This window comes from Hemicordylus capensis, chromosome 2 (genome assembly GCF_027244095.1).
Source record: "Hemicordylus capensis ecotype Gifberg chromosome 2, rHemCap1.1.pri, whole genome shotgun sequence".
NCBI lineage: Eukaryota > Metazoa > Chordata > Lepidosauria > Squamata > Cordylidae > Hemicordylus > Hemicordylus capensis.
In genome coordinates, this window is record NC_069658.1 from 12,457,620 (window position 1) to 12,484,111 (window position 26,492).

Here is a 26,492-nt window from a genome sequence, read left to right on the forward strand (position 1 = left end):
ATAGAATGGGTGCTTTTGGGACGTAGTATTTTCTGAGGATGTGGCCCTTGCTGAAGCCTCAGAAAAGACTACAAATTCCAGGATATCCTGTGCCATTTCCCAGGACTCCATGAGAAAAGAAGAAAGTGCACTTTAAAAATCAAGTCATGGAATGCAGCTAGTTGCTTCCTCATGGTAGGGTGCGAAAAGAAAGACTAGAGCCTTTGCTCCTTGTACCTGCCAGCAGGGCTGTCCTTAGAGAGCCCAGGTGGGCACAGGGCCTGGGGCACATCAGCCAGTGTGGGGTTCCCTTCTAGTTAATTTTAGTGGGGGTTAAAAGAGTGGGGCCAAAGGCAGTTGTCCTGTCTACCAGCCCTAGTAAGTAGGGGGAAGAATAGCAAAGTAAAGCTTAGAAAGGCTGAACAGTTTAGCCTAGTTTCCTTTGCTTTGACTGTATCCCCCCCCCCATGGCACTTTCAGCCAAAGAGGTTAAAGTGAGCCAGACCCAAATAAGCTCACAAAGCTTTGCACAGCCCTATTTTAAATCCTAGTTTTGCCTATCATCTTCATGTTGTATCCAGAGGGCATAGGGGAAGGAAGAGGATTACAAAGCAACAGGAATTACACTCTCACTACCACCTTAAGTGGCACAGTGGGGAAATGCTTGATTAACAAGCTGAAGGTTGCTGGTTTGAATCCCCGCTGGTATGTTCCCCAGACTATGGGAAACCTCTCTATCGGGCAGCAGCAATACAGGAAGATGCTGAAAGACATCATCTCACACTGTGTGGGAGATGGCAATGGTAAACTCCTCCTGTACTCTACCAAAGAAAACTACAGGGCTCTGTGGGCGCCAGGAGTTGAAATCAACTTGATGGCACACTTTGCCAGATTTGGCTTTTTAAAGCCAAATTCTGGCTTATGGCCCATTTGACCCACGAGTATACCCCTCAGGTTCTGGCTTCTCCTCTACAACACCCTGGTGCTTTCCAGACTAGACCCTACAACAGGGTCAGGATGTATTTTGGAAGTGTGCTTCTACTCTCCCTGCGTCGTGACACCGCAGTCCCTACGCAGACAGCAGAGTGTCGTTCACATTTCCAATGCCTTCTTGTGAATTTAATTGCTGCGAAATAGAGCTAGGATGTTGTATATCCGGCGTGGGCTGTTAGTTGTTGTGAGACTGCTCCCCCTGCTGTTTACGTTCCGAATGTGACTTGCCTGAACAGAGGCATTTTGCTGCTGATGAGCAGCTAGCCTGGAAAGCACCTCAGAGATTTTCTTTAGTCCTGACTAGAGAGATGAAGACTGGGGGAAATTACCATCCCCTCCCACAAGGCTAGCGAATGGAAAATTGGAAATGTGGGGGGGGGGGGGCAGTGGTGAAGAAGAAAAACCTCTTATGAAATATTTTATCTTTTAGAATGACTTGAAATGCTTTGCAAGGTATAATTTTTAAAATAATTTTAAAATAGCACATCTTGCTTATTACTCTTTCAAAATACTATGTAAAATGAATATATTTTATGCAACACAAGGAAAATATTAGATAATTACAATTCTAATCCTGTATAATAAAGAGTTTTATATAGAACTTTCAAACCCAGATGATTTTTGGTCTTTGTCCTTCACAGGACACAGTGTTATTTCATAGAGCAGGAGTTTCTAACCTTTTAAAACAAGTGTACCCCTTCTGTCACAAACCTTCAGCTGAGGTTCCCTGCAAATATTTTTAGTAAGTGAGTGTGTGAACACACATTAAATGTTGCAGTTATAGGACAGGTTACTCCAATCACTGGCTTACACCCAGAATAAGTTACTCATAAGTACTCCCACTGAAATTAATAGGACAAGTAAACTTTTCCTATTAATTTCAAAGACTGCCAATTAATAACTAAATCTAGATGTAATCCAGTGACTGGAATAGCCCCTCTCATAACCGTAACATTTAAATGTATGTGCCTGTGTGTGTATGCACATATATACATAAACACACAAATTTAAAGTGTTACAGTCAAGGAGACAGGCTACTCCAGTCACTGGATTACATCTAGATTAGGTTACAGCCTGTCTTACTGAAATTAATAAGACAAGTTTACTTAAATAAATAAATGCCTAGAGCCTTTGGAGTCAGGCAGTATACAAATTTAATTAATTTAACAGAACTAAATAGTCAGTGGGAGTACTCAGTGCTAATTTTCTGAAGAATTTCAGTCAAATGGAGGACAGGAATATGCTGAGCTTGAGTAGATAAAGGTAAAAGGTAAAGTGTGTCGTCGAGTCGGTGTCGACTCCTGGTGACCACTGAGCCCTGTGGTTGTCTTTGGTAGAATACTAGAGGGGTTTACCATTGAAATCTCCCATGTGAGATGATGCCTTTCAGCATCTTTCTATATCGCTGCTGACCGATATAGCTGTTTCCCATAGTCTGGGGAACATACCACTGGGGATTCTAACCAGCAGCCTCTGGCTTGCTAGTCAAGTCATTTCCCTGCTGAGTAGACAACAGATATCTATTTCAATGTTACTGCAGCCAATGAGAATCAGTGTGAAGCTTGCACACTGGAGAAAAATATGACTTGTGGGTTCTGACTTGATTGTGGCTGCTCTGGGGGAAAAGCATGGGTCTTGGTAGAAATGTTCAGCTTTGTTATGTTGAACCAATAAAAGGACAATTAATATGTGAACAGGTAGAAATGTTCAGCTTTGTTATGTTGAACCAATAAAAGGACAATTAATATGTGAACAGGAAAGAGCAAGACAACGACACTGTTATAAGTCTATGGTGAATCTAGATGAGTCTAGAATATGGGATCATTAAAAAGAATATCAGTTTTAGACCAGGGAGAACCAGGTTACCCCTGCTAACTGAGCAAAAAGGCACTTTTAAAAGTGCTGATTCTCTTATTTAGCAGGGGGAGAACCACCATCCCTATCCAACCTCAGGACATCTACGTTATGTTTCTTTTTAGAATGTGAGCCCTTTGGGACAGGGAACCATCTTGTTATTTTTCTGTGTAAACCACTTTGTGAACTTCTGTTAAAAAGCACTATTAATATGCATAGCAGGCTCACATACCTGCTCAGTGATTAAGCTCTAGGGCCACACTGTGTGTCTCAGCCTCCTCACTAGGCACCTTCTTTGCCTAAATAGGAGAGAGCCACACAGGGACCCACACAGAGGCGCACTTAGCCATGGACCTTGGGGATTTGGGCTGTGGCATCTTGTCTTCCAGGGGGGCCTCCCCAGACCCCCACTGCTGCCTGGCGCCGCACACTTTATTTCTTTCTTATTAATTTTTTTTCAACCACTGCTGTGCAGCAGAGATGGTAGTGGAGACGGGGGTGGCTGGTGGGGTGTGCAGTGCACTTGAGGGGAGAGACCAAGGCAGGGGAGGCGGAGGTGGCAGCAAGAGCTTCTTCCCTGAGCCCGTCTGCTGCCCAAATGAGAGGTTGGGCCGTTTTCGGCCCATTTAGGGGCTCTTTGCACATGTTTGTTTTGTTCTATACATACACGCAGGGCAATAGGCTGCTTGTTTATCTGTAGGAGTGTGAAATGGAGTGGTGATGCCTTCCAGAATTTTGGGTTTCACCTGGATTTCAAGCATCTCACCTGGATTGCTTAGCAGGGGCATAGCCACCGTTGGGCGACTGGGTTCAAAGAACCCAAACCGCCCCTCCTCCGGGGCCACACCTTGCGGCCCCGATGCGTCTGACATCCCCCGTGTCTGACATCCGAACACTCAGTGAACGCAGTGCTGACCTCGATCTAACTCCTGAACGGGGCTGCGCAGCTCCATTCGGGAGCTAGACCACGCCCCCACATCAGACATCAGACATGGGGGAGTGGCTAACAGCCCACATAAGACATAGGGGGTGGGGTGAGGGGGCTGCTTCAGCGGCCAGACATGGGCCGCCAGTGGCCTCCCTCTGCTAGTGTTGCTTAGCCCACCTGGATTCACCCAGATTTCAGCTTGCTTGCTTTTTAAAAAAAAAATTAAGCTCTAGCCCTAGTAGAAGCAGAGTTATGGAGCAAAATGTGCAGTCACTATTCTGCTCAACCACTGGACTTGGATTAAGAGAGGAAGAGCACAGGATGCTAGCTGGGAGGGTTTCACTTTCACAAGTACAGTAATCCCCTGAGGAATGTTGCCTTGTTTGTTACCAGCAGGGGGTCTCTTTCCAGCAGTTGAGAGGATAGCTTGCTTTTGATGAGAATCACTACCTGCCTGCCAGGCTGTGTATTGTAATGTTTAAGGACTTGGCTTTACGTTCAATGCATGCCTACTTAGAAGTAAGCATCCTTGGTTTCAATCAGATCTTCTCTCAAATAAGCATGTACAGAATTGCAGCCTTAATTTAAAAGTTGTGCTTTTGTTTGCTTGTTTTATTGCTGCTCTTAAATAATATGTCAAGGAAAATGGTCAGGCAAAGATATCTTCCCCAACTATTGTTGGCAGATATCCAGAGCAAATACAAATCAACTGGCAAGTGCAGCTGCTAATTTGCATATGCAAAATTATTTTCAAGCCAATTTGTATAACATGCAAATAATTAGGCATCCGGATTTGGAAAACCAGAATATGGCAACCCTGGAGTGAAACTCAGTGTTACACTTCTTTGAGGTGAGAGATTATCTCCAAGATGAACAGGCCAGGGGTCAAATCAGGGGGAAAGAAAGAACACTCTCCAAATCAATGAGGAAGGAAGGACAGCAAAGAAAGGCCCAGGTCTCTGTGTTCCTCTACTACAGCAGTTCCCACCAGGCAGCCCCGTATCTGTTCCCCTTCCAAGTAAGTTTCTTATAAAGGGGATAAAGAGAAGTACATTTAGTCTCCCCTTCCACAATGTATGTCATGGAGTCCAGTAATTTGTCCGTTGTCTGAATGTTTGGCCTGGCTGACTTCTAGATCCATAGAAAATTTGTCAAGATCTGGATTAATAGTGTCCGCCTGCAGGGAATTTACAATCCAATTGTTTTATTGCATCACTAATAATTTCCTTCAGAGAGGAATGCTGTTAACAGCTATTTTTAACTGCCACCACCATGGGAGTTCTCAACATAAATACCTTCAGTGTAAGTGGTTTCCTTATTACTTTCCTGATCCATCTCCTTTTATAAATCTTGAAAGCACATCTTAGGGTTCTTGATGCATGCATTCCTCCTCCTCCTCCTCCTCCTTGCTGTGCTAGACCCGGAGTTGGAACAGGAGGCAGTATCTCCCCTAGCTACCTTCTTTCTCTGTGAATAAGCCATCAGGAAAGCATCGCAGTGGGAAGGCCAGACACAGAACACCACTGGAAGGCAGGAAAATAGGCCTGTTTTTTTAAAATAAACTCTGGTCAGTGTTGGAAACTGAGTGAGCCTTCCACCCTTCCAGCCTGTTAACCCTGAATCTGCCCAACACAATGTCCAGCATATGACTGCAGGTATCTACTATCTCATGACATTCTTCTTTCCTGGGTTTACTGACTTGCAATTGTGAAGGATCAGATGCAGAATTACCATAGTCATTGTGGTTATTATACTTCTATCACACTTTTAAGGACGTTTCTGTTTCAAGAGCTCTATAGTAAACAAGAACACATATGGACAGAATTTCCCCATATTTGCTCTGAAGATAGAATTCTATGCCTTAACAAATAGTAGCTGCAGGGCTGAGCTATAGGAACATAGGAAGCTGACATATACTGAGACAGACCATTGGTCTATCTAGCTCAGTATTGTCTACACACACTGGCAGCGGCGGGCCTATCCAAGGCTACAGGCAGGAATCTCTCTCAGCCCTACCTTGGAGAAGCCAGGGAGGGAACCTGGAACCTTCTGCTCTCCCCAGAGCGGATCCATCCCCAAAGGGGAATCTCTTGCAGTGCTCACACATCAAGTCTCCCATTCATATGCAACCAGGGTGGACCCTGCATAGCTAAGGGGACAGGTCATGCTTGCTACCAGCTCTCCTAAATCAGGATGCTATAAATCAGGATGTTCCCTAGTGTGAATCTCTTCTCATCCCTGCCATGAACCCACCAGTGGCCATAGGCAAGCCACCAAGAGCCTCAGCGCCCGGATCTGTAATATGACATAGACATAATTATTTTGCATATTAAAAGTGCTTCACCTGTATTCATTACAACAGCCCTATAAAGTAGGCCATTAGCAGGGGCGTAACTATAATAGGGCAAGGGGAGACAGTTGTCTGGGGGCCCACTGCCTTGGCCCCCCCCCAGGCAAATCCCATGACTGACTTCCCCAGCTGTTCACCCGCCCAGGCTTCCTTCAGTTGTATTCATCCTCCGAAACTGATGTGAGTGTTAAGACCTGGAGCAGCCAGAACAGCATGTCTTTCTCTAGTACCATTAAATGACTTGCATCGTCCACAATTTAAAAAACCTTTCTAAAAATAATTTAGGATGATGTTCTATTGTGGCACATAGGTTATTTTTATACTCTCTCTCTCTATATATATATTGCTTTTTGTTACCACTATTCAGCCTCATTTAAGATTTCTTTACTTCATGAGCTGAGCTTCAGTGAGGGGGCCCCATTTAAAAATCTTGTCTCTGGGCTCACTCCAACCTTGCTATGCCCCTGAATGAGAACATTGGGAGCCCTTGGGGTAGTGTGAATTGATGGTCCTTTCCTCCAGCATATTCATAACTCCAATCCATCCCCTGCTGACTGTTTCATCTCCTTTGCTCTGAACAAATGTTTTAAGCCAGAGGTAGACAGACTAAGCCTTCCAGCAGTTGCTGATGCTTCTTTCTTTCTTTCTTTCTTTCTTTCTTTCTTTCTTTCTTTCTTTCTTTTTTGCCAGAGCCTTGGGAGCTACCAGCCTGAAATAGTGGCTTGCGGAAGTGGAGCCAGTCACAGAATGGCAACTTGTATAGAAAGTTACATCTACAGAATAAGAGAAGTTAACATCAAACTGAATTCTCAGATAATCTTGCTGCTGCATAAGAGGGGAGGAAGAGAGGCTGCTTTGTGGGAGAAGAAACTGGAGAATAAATAAAAAGTAGAGAAAGTGAAAGCAACCCTAATAATTCAGAGAGAGAGAGATTAAAAATGGCAGAACCATATTCTCACTCAGATTTGCAAATCCAAATGTCTGCAGAAGTGCTATATAACCCAATAAGATCCACTACTTTATCTGCAAAGCCTTCTATTAGTTCTTCATCCATATGTGCTGTACAAAAGTGAAAAAGTAATTAATTAATTAGAACACCACAGGTCCAGTCTAATTCTGATGTTATTCATGTTGTGGCCAAATATGGTTATATAATATGCCAAATGTGTATAAATGTAGTCTGATTGATATAATTATCTTATTATTATTATTACTATATATATAAAATCAATCAAATCACAGGTCCAGTCATCATAAAATTTGCATAATTGTTTAGCTGCTGACTGATCAGCCACTAGTGAAAAGTCAATTCATATAATCGATATTGATATTATTGATTTCATGTTAATGCATTTTTGTTTCGCACTTAAGTGTAAAGGGAGAAAAACAATATTGCAGTTATTTTTCGACACAAACACGATCACACACACAAAAGTGCGACGCAATTAAACGAGCAAGAACAGCGTGCTTGTCGTGTTACTAAAGCAACACCTTTTTCTGACTCAGCGAAAAGGTCAGCTCAGCGCGCGTAAGTTTATTCATGAAACGCTGGGTGACAAAGCCCCTTTCTGTGCACTGATTGGCTGATTCTTCCATATCCTGGCCGAATTGTGATTGGCCAATCTCTCAACCTTCCCAGTACTCAATTGGTGAGTTTCTTATTTCACCCTCCCGTTTGTTTATTGGTTAACCTTCGTTCGTTCTGGCCGTTGATTGGTTCGCCTTCTACAGCTGTGGAACTAGCGCTAGGGCCGTGGTAAGGATCTGTGTGAGGCCGGGACGGCGGCAGCAGAACGGAAAGCCTCAAAATATAGATAAGCGGATCTTTTCCTCTAGCCCTGCCATACAAATGGAGCTCACATACCAAACATTGAAAACGACTTATCAGGCCAAGGAGGCGGTGAGTGAAAAGGAAATTGAGTTGTGTTTGATCGTTGCCATGGTAATCATGTTGTCTGCGGTCTACGCATGCGCCAAGGCTTGCCCAGGGTGGCAAACTCGCGCGAGGGTTGAGTTTGGACTCTCCATAGGGCGACATCATTGGTGTCCCCAATTTTGTTCTTAACCCAGATTGCATAGTTACTTTTTAAATAAGTATCTTAATACATTCGTTGGGTTTTAAAAATTATTTCATACACACACACCTGTAGTGTAGTTTAGGGAGGGGTGTTTCAGATGCTGTGATGCATGTATAGGTCTAGAAAACAGAAAAAGACCCACAATGTGTAAGTGTGATGTCAAGTCGGTGTCGACTCCTGGCGCCCACAGAGCCCTGTGTTTTTCTTTTGGTAGAATACAGGAGGGGTTTACCATTGCCTCCTCCCGCGCAGTATGAGATGATGCTTTTCAGCATATAGTACCAGCAGGGATTTGAACCGGCAGCCTTCTGCTTGTTAGTCAAGCATTTCCCCCCTGCTCCACTTAAGGTGACTTACAACATGTGTAGGTCTAGCATATAATATATATGGGGGTGTTCTTGGGTACTGTGGCTGGAAGAGAGTTGCTGCCGCTGTTGACCTGGAGAGCTAGTTTCAGAGTGAAAACAGTACTGAACTGAATTGCCCAATGGACTGACTCAATTGCTCACTAAGGCAGCTTCATATGTTCAGTTGCAAAGGGTCCCCCCATCCTTTAATGCAACCCCAAAACTTTAACTTTATTCCAGATGGATGGGCAATCTGCAGGGCTCATACCACCACCACCACCCCACACAATTTTATACATCCTTACTCAGAAGTATGCCCCATTATATTCAATGTAAGTGTGTATTCCAAGTAAGTGTGTATTCACAAAATGGCAACCTTGATGGTGATGTGTTTGGATTTACACACACACACACACGCGCGCGCGCGCGCGCTTAAAACCCTCTTTAATCTGTGATGGCATTGCTGTGTTGACACAAAATGGGTCATACACTGAGTGTTAAACACTTTCCCTTCTCTACCCCGCTTGGCTCCTTAGGCAACACTCTATTTAAATTTATGCAGGGGGAGTGTGTGTGTGTGGGGGAGAACATTGCATCTAGAAGAATCATCTTCTTCACCATGAACCCCATTACCTGTTAAGATTGTCTAGAGATGTTCCTCTGCAGTTGTCACCAGCTCGGCTTTGGAATTATTATTATTATTTTTACATTTATATCCTGTTCTTCCTCCAAGGAGCCCAGAGCAGTGTACTGGTGGAGCCCCTGGTGGTGCAGTGGTAAAACTGCCGCCCTGTAACCAGAAGGTTACAAGTTCGATCCTGACCAGGGGCTCAAGGTTGACTCAGCCTTCCATCCTTCCGAGGTCGGTAAAATGAGTACCCAGAATGTTCGGGGCAATATGCTAAATCATTGTAAACCGCTTAGAGAGCTCCGGCTATAGAGCGGTATATAAATGTAAGTGCTATTGCTATTGCTACTTGAATTTTCTCTTTCACAACAACCCTGTGAAGTAGGTTAGGCTGAGAAAGAAGTGACTGGCCCAGAGTCACCCAGCTAGTTTCATGGATGAATGGGGATTTGAACTCGGGTCTCCCCGGTCCTAGTCCAGCACTCTAACCACTATACCACACTGGCTTCAACAGGGAATGCGCTCCTTGTTGAAATGAGAGCCTCTCATCTCTAGCAACCTTTAAGAATGCACTGAAGATATATTTATTCACCCAAGTTTTTAGTTAGATTTATAGTTTTAATACTTTTAATGTTGGGTTTTAACTGATTTTAATATTAATGATTTTAGTGTTTAAATGATATTAATTGTTTAATTGATTTTAATGTTTAAATGATTTAAACAAGTTTTGGGTGGTATAGAAATATGTTAAATAAATAAATAAAATATAGTGCCTAATTTGGCTCTACTTACACAATGTACTTGATGAAATATTCGGTGCAGATTTGCTCCGAAGTAAACCCCATTGAATTCAATGGGACATTCCTTGGCAAATGTGTCTAGGACTGCAGCTTTCATTACACAGTGCCTACAGCCAAACTTTAGTAACTGACATAGCCATGTGCATCTTGTCAGCTTTGAACAACTCTGCTGCTTGGCTAGTACCTGCAACTGCAAAGGTGCTGATGGTTTGAGGAAGAGGAGACAAGATGCATTGCCATGAGACTGAAAGTGTCTGAAACAGTTGACACCTGGGACTGGAACCCTGTCTTTCAACCATACCCTGAAGACCACATTAAGGCACATTAGTAGCCTCCTCAGATGTTAGTAAAAAGACCCGCTGTAGCCATGTACAGAGGAGCAAAGGGAGAGGAAGTCCTGCCCCCGCCATGTCATTCACCTGGGCGCCCCATCACTGGCAGGAAGATCCATGATTGCGAGGGTGGATCAATCTACCACCCTCATAATTACTTATGTGCCCACCATCACAGGGAGGTCTCTTCCCTCTTCAGCAACCTGCTTGTAACTGCGAGTGGTGGGGCACAAGGGTGATTGATGCAGTGGGGGCTGGACCTCTTCCCCCTTAACCCTCCTATACATGGCTACAGCGGGGCTTTTTAATAATGGAGGCTACAGTCAATTGGGTGTTGTGCATATTTGCTTCTCAACATACGAATATAGAAAGCCGCCTTATATTGACCATTGGCCCATCTCAGCCAATGTTGTCTACACTGATGGGCAGCAACTCTCAAGATTTCAGGCAGGAGCTTCTCTGAGCCCTAGCTGGAGATGCCAGGATTGAACTCGGGACTTCCTGCATGCAAAGCACATGCTGTGCCACTGAGCTATGTCTCCATCCATGTCCCCCACCCCCGACTTGGAAGAATTGTACATATGAAAAATCTCTGATAAAGTGAACGGCCAATATGCATTGGTCATGATTCGTATCTACTGGGTAGCGTACAGAATCCCATCAATGCTGTTTGTTTGTACACCTCCAAGCCTTTATGTGAGTCTGCATAATCACTAGTGGTTATGCACATTAACCAGTCAACTTGCATTAACAGAAACAGATACTTGATAAAATAGAAAAAGAACAAGAATGAGTTTTCATCTTTGGATGTGAAAGAGGGAGAACAAATGTTGGATATAACCTATGGCAAATGTACAGTTGGGAGCATGGCCCCTTGAGCAAGGGTTCCTAACATTGGATCCCCAGATGTTGTTGGACTACAATTCCCATCATTCCTTGCAACCATGACCAAAGGTCAACATGGCAGGGGATGATGGGAGTTGTAGTGCAACATCATCTGGGGATCCAAGATTGGGAACCCCTGCCCTAGAGTAATGAAAACAGTGTTGCCCATCTTGAATAAAATTCTGGTCTCTCGGGCTTTAGGTGAACTGTAGCATCATTCTACTTTATGGTTGACACATACAGTTTTCTGCACTGAACATTTTTTGCAAAGAGATCTATTCATTCGGACTCGTTCATCCAATGTTAAATGGGACTTGTATGTCATCTTACAGATAGGGCCTCACCAAATTGTCCAAGGGCCACACTAATGCAGAACAAAATGAGTCCAATCATCACAGCTTCAGCTCCACTAAAATGAGCTGAGCAACATCAGCACCTTTAAGGGGCGGGCGAGGGGAGACACACCCTTGAGGATTTATTTATTTATTTATTTATTTATTCGATTTCTATACTGCCCTTCCAAAAATGGCTCAGGGCAGTTTACACAGAGAAATAATAAATAAGTAAATAAGATGGATCCCTGTCCCAAAGGGCTCACAAAACCCCCCACATAAGATAGACACCAGCAACAGTCACTGGAGGTACTGTGCTGGGGGTGGATAGGGCCAGTTGCTCTCCCCCTGCTAAATAAAGAGAATCACCACCTTAAAAGGTGCCTCTTTGCCAAGTTAGCAGGGGTTCTGATTGTAGTATTAAACCTTGATTGAATGCTAATTCATCTTTTGGCAGCTGCAAAGAAAACAATGTGTGGCATTTTAAGAAATGAATAATGTGCTCTGTAAGTATTGAGGCTAATTAGGAAAATGCTTTTAGCTTTTAAAACTAGCTCCTCTTTAAGTGCCTTAAGCTTTTATTAATTGTATGGACCAAAAACCTCTTATAGTAATTGAAAATTTAATTACACCCATTTTTTTGTCCTAGAAATGGGAGCTTATTAAACTTTAAACACTTAAACATCTATTGAAATACCAATGGTTGTAAAGATGGTGGCATTCTGCATACCAATTAAAGAAATGAGTGTAAATCACTATAAACCTAAACTGAATTTTAAGTAATGTTTTGCTCGTTAAGTGCTTCTGTTGTTCTGCACATGCACAAGAACTGCCTCTTCTATGGTAAGCCCAGCCAGTGGTTGTCTTCTGCAGTTTATCAGGCATGGGTGCACTCTGGAAAAATATCTAAATATTGGGCTTGGGTTAAACTGTGGAGAACAGGAAATTGGCGTGAGTATTTGTAATTTGCATAATTCATTCTGCGTGCTGGTCAGTCGGTTTGTATGTATATAGCTTTCTGATGGTTATCTGGAGTGATGTGAGAGGACCAGAGAGCTGTGCAGTAAAGGGATGGCCCAGGGCTTGGGCGGGGAAGGAGTAGCAGATCTGAGACTAGGGGCCAGGAGAAACAGAAGCAATTGATGTAAGGCAGGGTTTCCAACCTTAAAAGAAAAATATACCCCTTCTGTTGCACATCTCAGGTACCCCATAAAGGTGTTTGTGTGTGCACGTGTGTGCTTGTGTGCATACAACAGACAGACACACAAACACTCAAATGTTAAAGTTATGAGACAGACTGCGCCAGTCACAGGCTTATATCCAGACCAAGTTACTCAAGAGTACTCCCATCTATCTTCTATATATATAATTCTCTAAGGCGTACCCATGGCAAATCCCGTGTGTGGCAGCTCTCGTGAGAGTTCACAAGCAGAAGCACCGTGGTGATTGGGCAGTGGAGATTCCATATGCAGATAGGAAGGAGGAGCCTGTGAGTAGGGGTGTGCACAGAACCGGCTAGCCTGGTTCGGTTTGAGTGCAAACTGCATTCGAACCTGACTGGGCCAGTTCAGTCCGGCCCCCATCGAAACAACCCCCCCCCCCCCGGGGTCTGGGGGGATCCATGGATTTTTTTAAAAAAAGCAAACACACCTCCTAGCCCCTTTAGGGGCTTCCGAAAGGCTGTGGGGGTGGGGTGTCCTCAAAGGTTCTCCCTCCCCCTGCCAGCCTCGTTTATCACCGCCGTTGCCTGTAAAATAATCCTTTTGGGCCCCTTCGGGCCTCTGTTATTTGGCGCGCTGGCCATTTTGCTTGCCACCTTGCATGCTCAAATGGCCTCTGCAAGGCCTGGCTTGGCCCAGGAACTCACAGAGGTCATTTGAGCATGCGCGGCAGCAGGCAAGATGGCCACCGCGCCGAATAACAGAGGCCCAAATGGCCCAAAAAGGATTATTTTGCGGGCCACGGCAGTGATAAACGAGGCCGGTGGGGGGAGGGGAAACTTTTGCGGACCCCTCCCCCCACACCCATGGCCTTTTGGAAGCCCCCAAAGGGGCTAGGAGGTACTAAAAAAATTAAAAATTTTTAAAAATTGCAAACTGGTGCGGGGGTTCGGTTCTGGTCCGGACAGAACTGATGGGGGAGGGTTGGTTCAGCCCCCTGAACCAAACCCCTGAACCAGTTCACACATCCCTACCTGAGAGCAGAAGCACCATGGTGATTGGACAGTGGGGATTCCATATGCCGGAAGGGAGGCGGAGCCTGTGATGGTTAAGGACAGTTGGAATGCAACCAATCCTAGTTGGACGATGTTCCTGATTGTAGAGGAGAGTAATCTCTCTCTCTCTCTCTCTCTCTCTCTCTCAGATAGATAGATAAATGTAGTGGGCAGGAGTCTGCAAAGAGAGGGGTCGTGAGGGAGGAAAGAGGCTTCAGGTGAAGGAGGCTGCTGTTGTGTAGATTAGATGAAACCCCTGCTAACTTGGCAAAGAGGCACCTTTTAATGTGGTGATTCTATTTTATTTAGCAGGGGGAGAGCAACTGGCCCTATCCACCCACAGCACAGTACCTCCAGTGACTGTTGCTGGTGTCTGTCTTACATTTGCTTTTAGATTGTGAGCCCTTTGGGGACAGGGATCCATTTAATTTAATTTAATTTAATTTAATTTAATTTCTCCTTGTAAACCGCACTGATCCATTTTTGGAAGGACGGTATAGAAATCCAATGAATGAAACAAGATGAACAAAATCTGTTAACTCAGGGAGGGAGGGGGAGAAAGAAGGGAGGGGAAGAGAGAGTAAAAGAAGGAAGGGAGAGGGGTGGGCCCAAGCCTGTCAGCGGCCTGAGGGGAATGAGCGGCCATGGTGGCACTGCTGGCAGCAAGGGAAGGCCCAGTCAACTGCTGCTGCTGTTTGGGGCTACCGAGGCAATTGGCGGAGGGAGTTAGGCAGGCAAAGGATAGGCCTGGGCCTGTCACCAGCCTGAGGGGAATGAGCAGGCATAGCGGTGGCGGTGATGTGAATACCGGTTCGTCCCTGGGTCCGCCTTTTAGCCAATCAAACAGACTCAGTGGGGATCAATTAGAGGCAATTTTATTTGCTGCTGCAGCCAGCAAGGTAAATCAATGGGCTATTGCTCTGCATTGAAATACAAATTGGTTATAGGTGCATCTTACATTTATACAGACAATCTGAATGATGTTGACACCCTAGACATAGTATACTTGGCAACAAAATGGTGGACTAAGTATCTAGTACGCATGCAAATGATTCATTGTTCATCTGGTGATCACTCCTTATTTGGTTACATCCTGTTTTCTAAACTGTCCTGTGAGAACCAAGTTTCTTTAGATACAATTTAGTGGAGAGAGATAATGACGTTGATCATGTGAGGCCGTGTCCTTGAGCTGGCCTTTGCTGGGCTGGGGTTACTTTAAGTTAGAGTGAGGTATTCTAAGTAAAATAGAGTTACTTTGGTTTTCTAAAACACATCAATTCCCCCCTTAAACACTGTATCATCCTGAATCTTCAGGATGCCTTAATTAAGGTTTGTAAAGGTACAGCTATATGTATGGGTCTTACATTGTGGCAAGGTTGAAAGGTTCTCATAAACATTTAGATTGAAGCTAGAATGCATTATAAGCAGCAACATGTGATTAAAAGGAAATACATGCTATAACTAGAATTACCTTCCTTGCCCATAAATCAATAGGCTCTCCATATTAGTTAAATGAAAGTTCTAACTGTTTGGAAATATTAATAATAGCTCCTTTTTAACACATAAACTCTTAGATGGAACTCTGTGTTTCGTGTGGCTAAAGGGTTTGGGACACATGTGGTTTGGGATGCCTTAAACATTTGTGATGCATTAAGCATTGTTTTTACAGAAATGGTATGTGCTAAATGGGCTGTACATATGGCAATAAAACTAGATACATTGCATACAACATCCTAGAGCTACAAACATCCTATATAATAAAAGGCTAAGTGAGTGGCCGTGGCCTTGGAACGTTGGGGATCTGCGTCCCTGCCTCCCTGGGCTGTTCTGGGCCTGCGCGAAGCGCAGGCCCAGAAGAGCCCAAGGGACACAGGACCTCAGACACCAGTGTCCCACAGCCACGGGCGGCCATTAGCCGGTGTGTGGCGGCGGGGGAAAGTGGCCGAGGCGGCGGCAGAGCCGCCGCCTCGGCCATGAGCTGCGGCACGGCGAGAGGAGGCCGAGACAACCAGAAGCGGCCGCCCTGAAAAAGGCGAGGGCAATGGCGGCGGGGGAAGACCGAGACGGGGGACAGGGAAACTGGGCAAGGTGGCGGCGAAGCCGCCAACGAGGCCCCCGCCTGCTCACAGCCGTCGCCCCCGCCTGCTCACCCACCCTCCCAGCTGCCCAAAATGAAGCTGGGCGAGGTGGCGACAAAGCCGCCAACGAGGCCCCCGCCCGCTCACAGCCGCCGCCGCCTGCTCACCCGCCCTCCCAGCTGCCCAAAATCACCTTCCCCGCTCCCCCCCCAAAAAAGATTAAGGGCCAAAATGGCCCATGAGAAGGTCGCCGCCCCCGCCTATCGCCCTCCCAGCTGCCGAAGACCACCTTACCCGCTCCAGCCCGAGGGAAAAGAGAGGAGCTCACGAGCAGAGCTCCTCTCTGTGCTAAGTCACTGCTCAAACTGCCGCTATGGATGCAAAGGACACCTATTGCGTCCATTGCGACAGTATGGGCAGCAGCTTAACACAGAGAATAGCTCTGTTTCCGAGTTCCTCTCTTCTCCTTCGGGCTGGAGCGGGTAAGGTGGGCTCCGGCAGCTGGGTGCGCGGGAGGGCGATAGGCGGGGGCGGCCACCTTCTCATGGGCCATTTTGGCCGTTATTCATCCACCCCCCCTCCAAAAAAAGTAAAAGCAAAATAAGGAAGAACAAAAACAGAGACAACAACAAAACAAAAAGAGAGAGGGGACAAGGGGGGGGGAAAGAGACAGAAAGAGAGAGAGAGAGACAGAAAAGACGGGATAGAAAGCTAGCGCCCGTTATCATAACGGGCTTAAAAATACTAGTAATTAGTATAATTCTATAAATCACACACATATCCTTAACGACACATATCTGGCATGATTTGATATAGATAAAAAGTTTTACACATAGCAGCAAGGTGTACATATAAAGTCATATAACTTCTAGCAAGCAACATTGTTTTAAACCATCTTTATCCCAAATAAAGTATCAATAACAGTCTAGCATTGTGGAACCAGGTGCTTCTAGTGATTAATGGATTATCAGCTTGTGGAAAGCGATAGCAATGACAAGTCATAAAGATCATACAAGTCAAATACAAGTGTCTTATAAATTTAGCAAGTAAAGCTTGGGCTAGCTTAATGTCTTAGATCACAAAGGGACCAGTAACTTGGGGATAGGTGCAGACTCGCAGGTAAATGCTCTGGTTGAGATGATTGGCACAATATATAAGTGAAACAATAAGGAAATGACTGGAGAGCAAGCATGTGAGGTCCATGATCTTACAGCACAGGAGACAGCAAGGTTTTCAACATAATGATAGCACATAGTCACTACAAGAAAGTAATATAAGAAAGTGGTGCAAATCATCAACTCCCACCCCTCTTAGTGTCCTCTAAAGTCTGTCATGGCTAAAAAGGAAGCCATGGAGAGCTTTTAGAATTCAAAATCTAAAAGTCCTTGGTAAGTCCTTCAGTTGAGAACCAAATGCTCTTGTAAAACGTTGCAGGATTTTGGCTATCCTGATCCGTGTTGTTTTGGCTTGTTTGGCTAGTGTCCACAGACAAGCTCAAATGTTAATGTGTTTGGGAGCCTTGACTCCCTCCCCTTGTGGGCAATCTGAAATAGTGTCTTTGGCAGAATTTGAAATAGTGTCTTTGGCAAGGTATCTTACCCAGGTAGGATGGTTCCAGGGCTTCACAGCTTAGGGAAATGCTGTTGCATGTATGACTCCAGAGAAAAGTGAACAAATTGGCTTGCTTGTTTGTTGTCTATTCCTCTCCTACAGCACTTAGGAGCAGGAAGATGAACTGTGCATTAGGCCCTCTTCTTTGAACACAGGACAGGGTAGCAGATGAACGTCCTGTCACCATTGGGTTGGACTGGAAATGCAGATAGGCACTGCCCTTGGGTAGCTGCTGCTGCTGCTGGTTAGTTTCCCTGGGTCACTGTTGATGGAGACTCCCTTGGGATCACATTCTGGCGATTGATCCAGGTATTCCTTCGATCTGGGAAGGATCAATCCTTCTTGGAAAGACAATTCAAGGCACTGTTGGTTGCAAACCTGTTTACTTGAGAGAAAGACAGGCAAGTGAGTTGCCAATTCCCTCCCCCCCCCCATGTAGGGACAGCATCCTGAGACTAAGTCTCTGGGTTCCAACCATTAGCACAAAAGGAAAAGTCAAGTTTTCAAGGCAAAAAATGCAAAAGATGGACAAAACCTGAGGCTAATTTCAATTTGGTCTTTTGGCAATTTTTTTTCTTTTTCTTTTACAATTTATATTTTTGTTTCCCTGTTTGCCTTGGGCCCCCCTTTCCCTGAAGACCAGAACAGGGGATGATGTCTTCATTTAAGGCTTGGTGGCTTGTGTTGTAGGCTGGTTTCTGATCACGAGAACAAAACAGCAATCCTGGGCAAAAGCAAAGCAATAAAGTAAAAAAGGAAAAGGCATTCACATTTTTCACCCCCCTTGTGAGTTTGGGGTTTTGAGGAGGCATTAAAGCCTTTCAGGTCAAGCATAGTCACTGCTAACAAAGTCCAGTTTCCATGTGGCATCTCACATTCTCTTCTGTATCCTGTTCTTCCTCCTTACAACAACCCTGTGAGGCAGGCCAAATCATTTGAGTGGCAGGCTCTGTGTCGCCCAGCAAGTATCATGGCTGAAAGAGGACTTGGACTCGGGTTTTCCCAGACTTAGTCCAGCACTCTAACCACTGCACCACGCTGGCTGACAATCATACTTACAGGCCTTTGTCAGGGCAATCAATCTCCATCCAGTATAACTGACTTCATCGTCAGTAACGTGTAGATAGTTGTGGTGTCCCAGTTCTCCATCTTTAGCCTCATAATTAACCAGTCACTGATGGATTCAAGTTTGGGTTTGACATTTCTGTAAAGTGAAAACAACCTCTCGAGACAAGGAAAAAGATAGCCCACACAGGTAAAGTCAATCCCTGCCCTCTGTCTACCCACAGCTTGGGCATTACCTGACTTGGCATGTCCAGTGAGATACTATACCTTGGTAAAGTAGGATTGTTTACTACACAGATTACACAGGCTGTTGCCACGTGTTCTGCAAAAGGGTACATCCAAGAGGCACAAAAGTGTCTTTGTATTGACTAGGAAAAACCAAAGGATTGGTTCTGCAAGAATTCCACATCCATCTGCTGTTCTTTACCAGCCATCCTCTTCTAAATGCGCCCCCCTGCTGTGGTGCAAAGTCGATGTCCTTTTTCTGAATATGTGTGTGGTGGGGGAGCTTGTGCCAAGATAGTTAGCACAGGAATCCAAGATGCTTGGAAACAGAAATAGAAGGAGCAGCGGTTTTAACTGCAGCATCTGCCATCCAATTACCCTTTGTCACTGGGTCATTTTCCTCTGGTGACCTCTGCTATGGATGACTGCAACCTCTTCTAGTAGTTTAACAGCAGTCTAGAGTTCTGATATCTGTGTCCCATATTTTACTTCCTTGTTTCCCACTGTTAAAAATCTTCTTTCTTTCCAAGTGGCTCCATGAGTTGTGTAAAAATTACCTTGAAGGTGATGAGCTCTGCAAGCTGTGCTGAGATACCTGGAGAAAGAGCATGGTCAGTCACTTCTCCATAGCCAGCTTACGTTGTCCATCTTACATGAAGCTGCCTCCATCTGTGTACAGTTCATCTTTAAGATCAGGATGGCTTGGCATAGATGCAGTCCACAGCTTGCAAGCAATCATGTTCTTGGTCTTCTGTAGGCTCAAAAGGAAGTAAAGTAGCTGGATTAAGAATAAAGTAGTAGCCATGGAAACCCCAGAATTCCCCACCAAAGTCACATGATATTCGGTCATGTGTGAGGGAGTCAGCCATCTACTGCCCCAGACTAATCCCTTTTAGCTGGGAAATTTCCAAGGTGAATTGCAAACCGGTGCTTTGGAACTCCTTGCCACTTGCAGGATTGGCAAAACAAAATTCCTTTAATCAAATCTCATGTCTGGGATTTTAAGATTCAGCTGCTGTGAAGGCAAAGCAGGGCTGGTGGATGAGTCAAATTAAAAAAAATTTTTGAACCTTAGACCATTTGATCATTAGTTTTCAGTTTACATCAAATTCAGCTAGCAGAAATATTGCATAGATTTTGCAAAAACATGACAGTAATACAATTAGACTAATTTATCTTAAAATCCATTTTTCCTTCTCACCCACAATTACAAACTGCTGTTCAGAGAACCTCTTTCCCCCTCCCATCCAGAAATGGGCGGAGTTATCCTTGTTCATCAGGTATCAGCTTTCATTTGTGAGGAAGAATTTGGAAGGGAAACTTCCGGTTTAGAGAAAAGTTTTTTTTTTCCTTTTCTTCCCACCCCCCCCCCCCTTCAGAAAATAGGTAAGATAGACCACACCAAGGAAATAAGAAAATAAACATAACATATAAAGGCTTATGACACTCAATCAACTTAACATAAGAATGAATGAAATAGAGCTTGCTCTCATGCCTAATGCATTTAGCCATAAGCAGCACTTTTGCAGAGGTGGGAAGATTCAGCCCTCAGTTGGCCAGCTGACCGCTGAAAGCTCCCCCTGCTGTATAACTGCTAATTTTGGAATTGAATGTCAGAGCAGAGCAAGTTTGGTCTGGAGCAGTTTACAGGAAAAAAAACATGTCACTAGAATAAATATATTCACAAATACAACAGAATAAATACAACAGAAACCTCATCTTCACAGAGATGAGGTATAAGATTGATGTGGGTTGAATTCCTATACAGAACCAGAGCTTTGGGCTCCCTCTCAGAAACATGCGCACACACACACACACACACACACACACACAGAGGCTTGTCTTGTGTATTTCACAGAACAAAGGACTAAAAAAAAGAAAACTCCATATGAGTCACAAAGAATTTTATAACATTTTCAATATGTTAGCCATAAACTCAGTTAAGAAAGTAGCTTAAACAGAACAAACTTATCACAGTTATCCATGAAACAATCTGTATATTATATCAATCTGTATCCATATTACCCATTTTACCTCTCCACATCACAATCTTATAACTTACTGGTGCTTTTCAAGCATTTTTCTTTTTGTTGTTGTTAACAACCTCCAACCAAAATCCTTTTACTTGTCTCCTTCTAGTTTTTTCCCCCCCTTTTGTCTGCAATTCCCATATGCATCCCTTCAAACTCCATTTTCTTTCCTCTTTTCCAACTGCCAGCAGTTGAAGGGGGGGGGGGGGGAGAACAAAAGCAGCCTTTTGTTCAGAGAAACTTTTGCAGCTAGAACAGTGTTATCTTTTGGCTTGGTTACAACAGGACAGTGGCATCAAGAAATTTAGACTGTTAGCAGTTTTGAACTTGGAAACAGAACATAGAGACAACATGATTTTAGCAAAAGACAATCATTCTTTCTTCTTTAACACTTATAAAACAGAGGCAAGTGCAAAAGGATGTTATTTTCGGAGTCAGGAGGCCTCTGACTCGAGTTCATAGTGGCCAAACTTTCATACAAAGGCATTTCAAAACATGTTTTCTAAGAGCACTCTTTGCTCCCATGATAATCACCCAATTTTTCAACACACACTCCAAAGGTGTACATGAAATCTGTCCAGATTTTGTGTACTTGCTATTTCTGCTACCCATAGCCCCCCCTTTGAGTTGCTCGGGCTTAGGCTGTTTATTTCCTTCCCAGGCAGCCCTACTTCAGCTGTGGGTTGTTTTTTGTTTTTCCCCCCCCCTCTCTCTCTCTTTCCCCCTTCTCGAGCTGAAAGATTAAACCGCCCCTGCTTGGGCTTTTTGGCTTAAATTGCCCCACTCTTGGGTAATTTGCTTTCTCCCCTCTTCTCGGGATGAAAGATTGCCCCTCCCTGGGCTTCCCCCCCCTTTTCCCCTTCTTGGGCTGGGGTTCTCACCAAGACGTCTTTGGATTTCTCGCCTCTCCCTCAGGCTTTTGCCTCGATTCCCAGATGTGGCGCGTTGTAACGACTGGCGTGTCTCGGGGCCCATGAGAATCCTCCACAGACAAAACGCTGTGGGGCGCGCTGGATCTCATTGTCCCGTGACGGGTCAGACTGTCCACCCAGAGTCACATCCGACTGTCACGGCACCAAATTGACGTGAATACCGGTTCGTCCCTGGGTCCGCCTTTTAGCCAATCAAACAGACTCAGTGGGGATCAATTAGAGGCAATTTTATTTGCTGCTGCAGCCAGCAAGGTAAATCAATGGGCTATTGCTCTGCATTGAAATACAAATTGGTTATAGGTGCATCTTACATTTATACAGACAATCTGAATGATGTTGACACCCTAGACATAGTATACTTGGCAACAAAATGGTGGACTAAGTATCTAGTACGCATGCGAATGATTCATTGTTCATCTGATGATCACTCCTTATTTGGTTACATCCTGTTTTCTAAACTGTCCTGTGAGAACCAAGTTTCTTTAGATACAATTTAGTGGAGAGAGATAATGACGTTGATCATGTGAGGCCGTGTCCTTGAGCTGGCCTGAGCGGGGCTGGGGTTACTTTAAGTTAGAGTGAGGTATTCTAAGTAAAATGGAGTTACTTTGGTTTTCTAAAACACATCAGCGGCAGCGAGGAAGGGCCCAGTCAACCGCTGCTGCTCCTGTGGGGAGGAACAGGAGTGGGGCTTGGGTGAGGGTGGGGAGGTCTCGGGATAGGGGGCTGCAGCTTGGCCAATAGGCGCTAGCAACGTTGTAGCCGTGAACAAGAGGAGTGAGGGGGATGGAAGCAACCGGATGGAGGAGGAGGAGGAGTGCGGCTCAGGTGAGGTTGGAGAGATCTCTGAGGGGAGCAATCAAGTACTAGCGTGCAGATGCGCTGTGCGGGTTAAACTAGTTCAAATTAATTCGATCAGTAAACTTGTTCCATTGATTTCAATAGGACTACTTATGAGTAATTTAGTGTGGATGTGAGACAGTGACTGGAGTAGGCCATCTCATAACTGAAATATTTATGTGTGTGTGTGTACACACATAAAAACTCAAATTGTTACTGTTAGGGAGACAGGCTATTCAGTCACTGGCTCACATCCACAAAGCAGTCTTATGGAAATTAATGGGGCAAGTTTACTTGTCCTATTAATCTCAGTGGGAGTTTTCTGAAACCTGTCAGTCAGGCTAAGAGGAGGGGCTGGCTGAGCTTGAGCATGTAGTCTGTCAATCAGGAGCAGCAGAGTAGCGTCTTCACCATCCTCCCCTTCTGCAGCGGACACATCACTGAGTCGGTGATCCTCATGGGGAACAAATAAAGTCGGTGATCCTCATGGGGAACAAATAGCATGGCATCAGTATGGGGAGGCAGGAGGTATCCTCAGGAGCTCTTCAAGTACCTCCTGTTGGGAACCTTGATGTAAATTATAGCAGTCATACTATGCCCTGAGCACTGAGAATTCCAAGACGTCCTTGGATTTTTGAGCACTCAAAGGGCCAGTTCAGACAGTCCATTTGGATAATATGCAATTAGAGATTTGGAGCTGCACATATCCCGCTTCTCCGCCTGGCATGCCATTCTGCTTCTTGCAATGGTGCAGAGGGATGGGTCAAACCATTTAGATATTCAAATTTAGATTTACAAATATTCATTGTATTTAAAATTCAATGTATTTAAAATTCTTGCAAGGGAGTGATTTGGACAAATTGCCGACTCCCCATGATTTTGAAAAGCAGAGCAACGTGTCAAAATGAGAAGCAGAACTTGTGCATTAGCATCTCTAAACATGTCTGACCTGCCCTGCTCACCACTTATCATCTGCCCCAGCCCAGAGACTTCGCTGCATTTCCATAAAGGAGAGGTTCAGAAACACTGGAAAAATACATGAAAATACATAGTGAAGTGGGAGGGTAAGCCTAGCGCTTCAGGAGGAACATACAAGGGTGACCCCATGGCTCAGAGGACATTATTTAAAAAAAAAAATTGGGGGAGGGGAGGATTAACAGTTTGGCTCTAGATTTGTAGCCCTGAGCAGGTGCTTGGGTTGCAGTGAAACCAGGATTTTGACTGTCTAAGAATTCGGTAAGTACAGGCTTCTGGTCTTGTTAGGTAGGGACCCACACTAGCCATGGAAGCCTAATATCTGTGATTTAACAGGAATGGACTATGAAGAGGAACGTAACACTATTTTTGTGGAGGTCTGAATTCAGAGCAGAAACGTTGCAAGTCAGACTCATAAGAACAGCACTGCTGAATCAGGCCCAAGACTTATCTGGTCCAGCATCCTGTTTCCCATAGTGGCTCACCAGATGCCTCTGAGAAACCCACAGGCAGCAGTTGAGGGCATGCCCTCTCTCCTGCTGTTGCTCCCCTGCAACTGGTATTCAGAGGCATCGTATCTCTGAGGCTGGAGGTGGCCTAAACGAATAGCCATTGATAAATGTTAAATTCATTGATAAATGATAAATTCCTCCAAGCCCCTTTTAAGGCTATCCAAGCTAGTGGCCATCGCCACATCCCATATTTGCAGAGACTTCCATAGATTAATTACACGCCGTGTGAAAAAGTGCTTCCTATTGTTGGTTCTAAATATCCTAGCCATAGGTTTCCTGGGATGACCCCTGGTTCTAGTATTGTGTGAGAGAGAAAATTTTCTCTATTTAGGCTTTCAGCGTAGTGAACAGAATTCTCTACATTTGTCACAGGCATAATAATGCTTCCATGACATGCAGTCCAATGTTATGCCCTTTTACAGAGGCTTACTCACAGGTAGATGTTCATAGGAATGCAACTTTAGTTTGTAATTTTCCAGTTTTATTTATCATTACATGTACATCCCGCCTTCCTTTCAGCATGGAATTAAGGCAATGGAGGCATTTCCGACCCGCCAGGGCTACTGTGCACATGAAAGCCAGTCTGGTGGTGCTGTGCAGCTACTTAAAACCGTGTGCAGCTACTTATGCTACGCGGCTTCCACTGGAAACAATGGAAATAGTGCTGCGCTGGTGCCTGCATGCTGTTTTAAGTAGCTGCACATCTGTTCTCTTGTGCAACACCACTGGGGCTGGTTTTCATGTGTGCAGCATCCCTAGTGGTTGAAAAATGCCTGCCTTGCCTTGTGCAACATGTTGGCCATGGGGTGGCGTGCAAGCTTCCTGCCCCTGTTGTGGCCCAGGTCACTCATATTGGACCAGAACTCATAGCTCAGTGGGCCAGGCTGAAGCCTGTTTCTCTGCCAGCGATTCCATTGAGAGATTCCCTGTTGCAAGGAATCACTGAACTCTGAAATGATTACCTCCTAGGAGACAAGCTGGAAGCTAATCCTGTACGTCCTCTGACAGAATGTTTACCTTGTTGATGTCACCTATGTTGTTTTGCCTTACTCAAATGCACTGATTAACTAGTCTCAGACATCATCATCATCATTATTATTAAAATTTTCTTATTTACTGTCTCCTCCAAAGACTTTAGGCAGTGAACAACAAAACCAATACCAAAAAAACAAAAACAAAAAGACCCAACATTGCTGTACTTTCCCAAAGTGAGTTGCACAGTTATTCCAAAACTGTACTGGAGTATGTGGATGTGCCACAAAAGAACAGCTGGAAATAAATAAAATGAAAAGCTGCTGCAAGCCTAAAGCATCCATCCACAAAGGAGGCTGCCCACTGCGTTTCTGCATAATGTTGCCTTGCTTTGCCATCTTTGGATCAGCCTCCACTGGAGGTGGATGATTTCTGCTGTCTCTGCTAAACAGAAGAATTTTTTTAAAGCAGCATGAAAAAAAAAATCTTCTGTTTAGCAGAGACAACAGAAATTATCCACCTCCAGTGGAGGCTGATCCAAAGGTGGCAAAGCAAGGCAACATTATGCAGAGATGCAGTGGGCAGCCTGCTTTGTGGATGGATGCTTTAGGCTTGCAGCAGCTTTTTATTTTTTATGCATTTCCAGCTGTTCTTTTGTGGCACATCCACATACTCCAGTACAGTTTTGGCATAACTGTGCAACTCATTTTGGGAAAGTACAGCAATGTTGGTTTCCAGAGATGCAGAGAAATGAAAAACAACATTCCTTTTAGTGCCACTAGATGGCTCTCTGTTTCTTTTGAACAAACCGTATTGGGTCAGCCTTGCAAGTGCTTCAAAAAGACCAACAGTTTTCACCATCAAATAAGAGGGGAACACTAGCATTGGTGGGTGATAATGATGACTGCAGTCCTGCACTTGGTGGCTTGCATGAAAGTCCTATAAATTTGAATGAGAGCTGCATGGGTACTACTGGTGAGAGCCTTCACTGTATATTTTTGTTTGTTATTATTTTATTTTATTTTATTTTTTACATTTTGTATCCCGCTCTTCCTCCAAGGAGTCCAGAGCAGTGTATTACATACTTAGGTTTCTCCTCATAACAACCCTGTGGAGTAGGTTAGGCTGAGAGAGAAGGGACTAGCCCAGAGTCATCCAGCAAGTATCATGGCTGAATGAAGATTTGAACTCAGGTCTCCCTGAGTTCTTGCCAAATTTTCGCCACGTGGCCCCCTCTTGGGAGCTAAACCAGCACCCCCATGTCTGACGTCAGATGCTGGGGGTGTGTCGGGGCCACAATCAAACCCCTGATTGGTGGTGGCCTGGGTTCTTTGAACCCATTTGCCCAATGGTGGCTCCGCTCCTGGTTACTTGCAAAGGGGATAAAGAGTAGACCATTTGCCCTCTCCCCTCTTCACAATAGCTTCACTAAATCCAGTAATTTTGCCAAGTGTCTGGCTCCTAAATTTTGGTGGTGGCTGCCAGATCCAAAGAAAACTGGTCAAGGTCTGGCGTACATGGTTACTGGCAG

General features: G+C 44.7%; 1 protein-coding gene across 8 annotated transcripts in view; it reads left to right on the top strand.

Annotated features, from left to right (window-relative positions):
* The window catches only part of KATNAL2 (katanin catalytic subunit A1 like 2), a 78,455-nt gene that overhangs the window by 4,850 nt on the left and 47,113 nt on the right, over window positions 1–26,492 (top strand). For 3 of the 8 annotated variants that reach the window (XM_053289090.1, XM_053289088.1, XM_053289089.1), the window contains exon 2: window positions 6,795–8,004. The exons of 1 other annotated variant lie outside the window; for it this stretch is intronic. In XM_053289090.1, the coding sequence (XP_053145065.1) occupies window positions 7,954–8,004 (51 nt within the window). In that variant the 5' untranslated portion in view covers window positions 6,795–7,953. Of the gene's footprint in view, window positions 1–6,794; window positions 8,005–8,839; window positions 8,862–21,864; window positions 21,915–25,915; window positions 25,937–26,492 lie in introns of those variants that run through there. 4 more of the 8 variants (XR_008314805.1, XM_053289087.1, XM_053289092.1 and 1 more) reach the window with 3 other exon arrangements.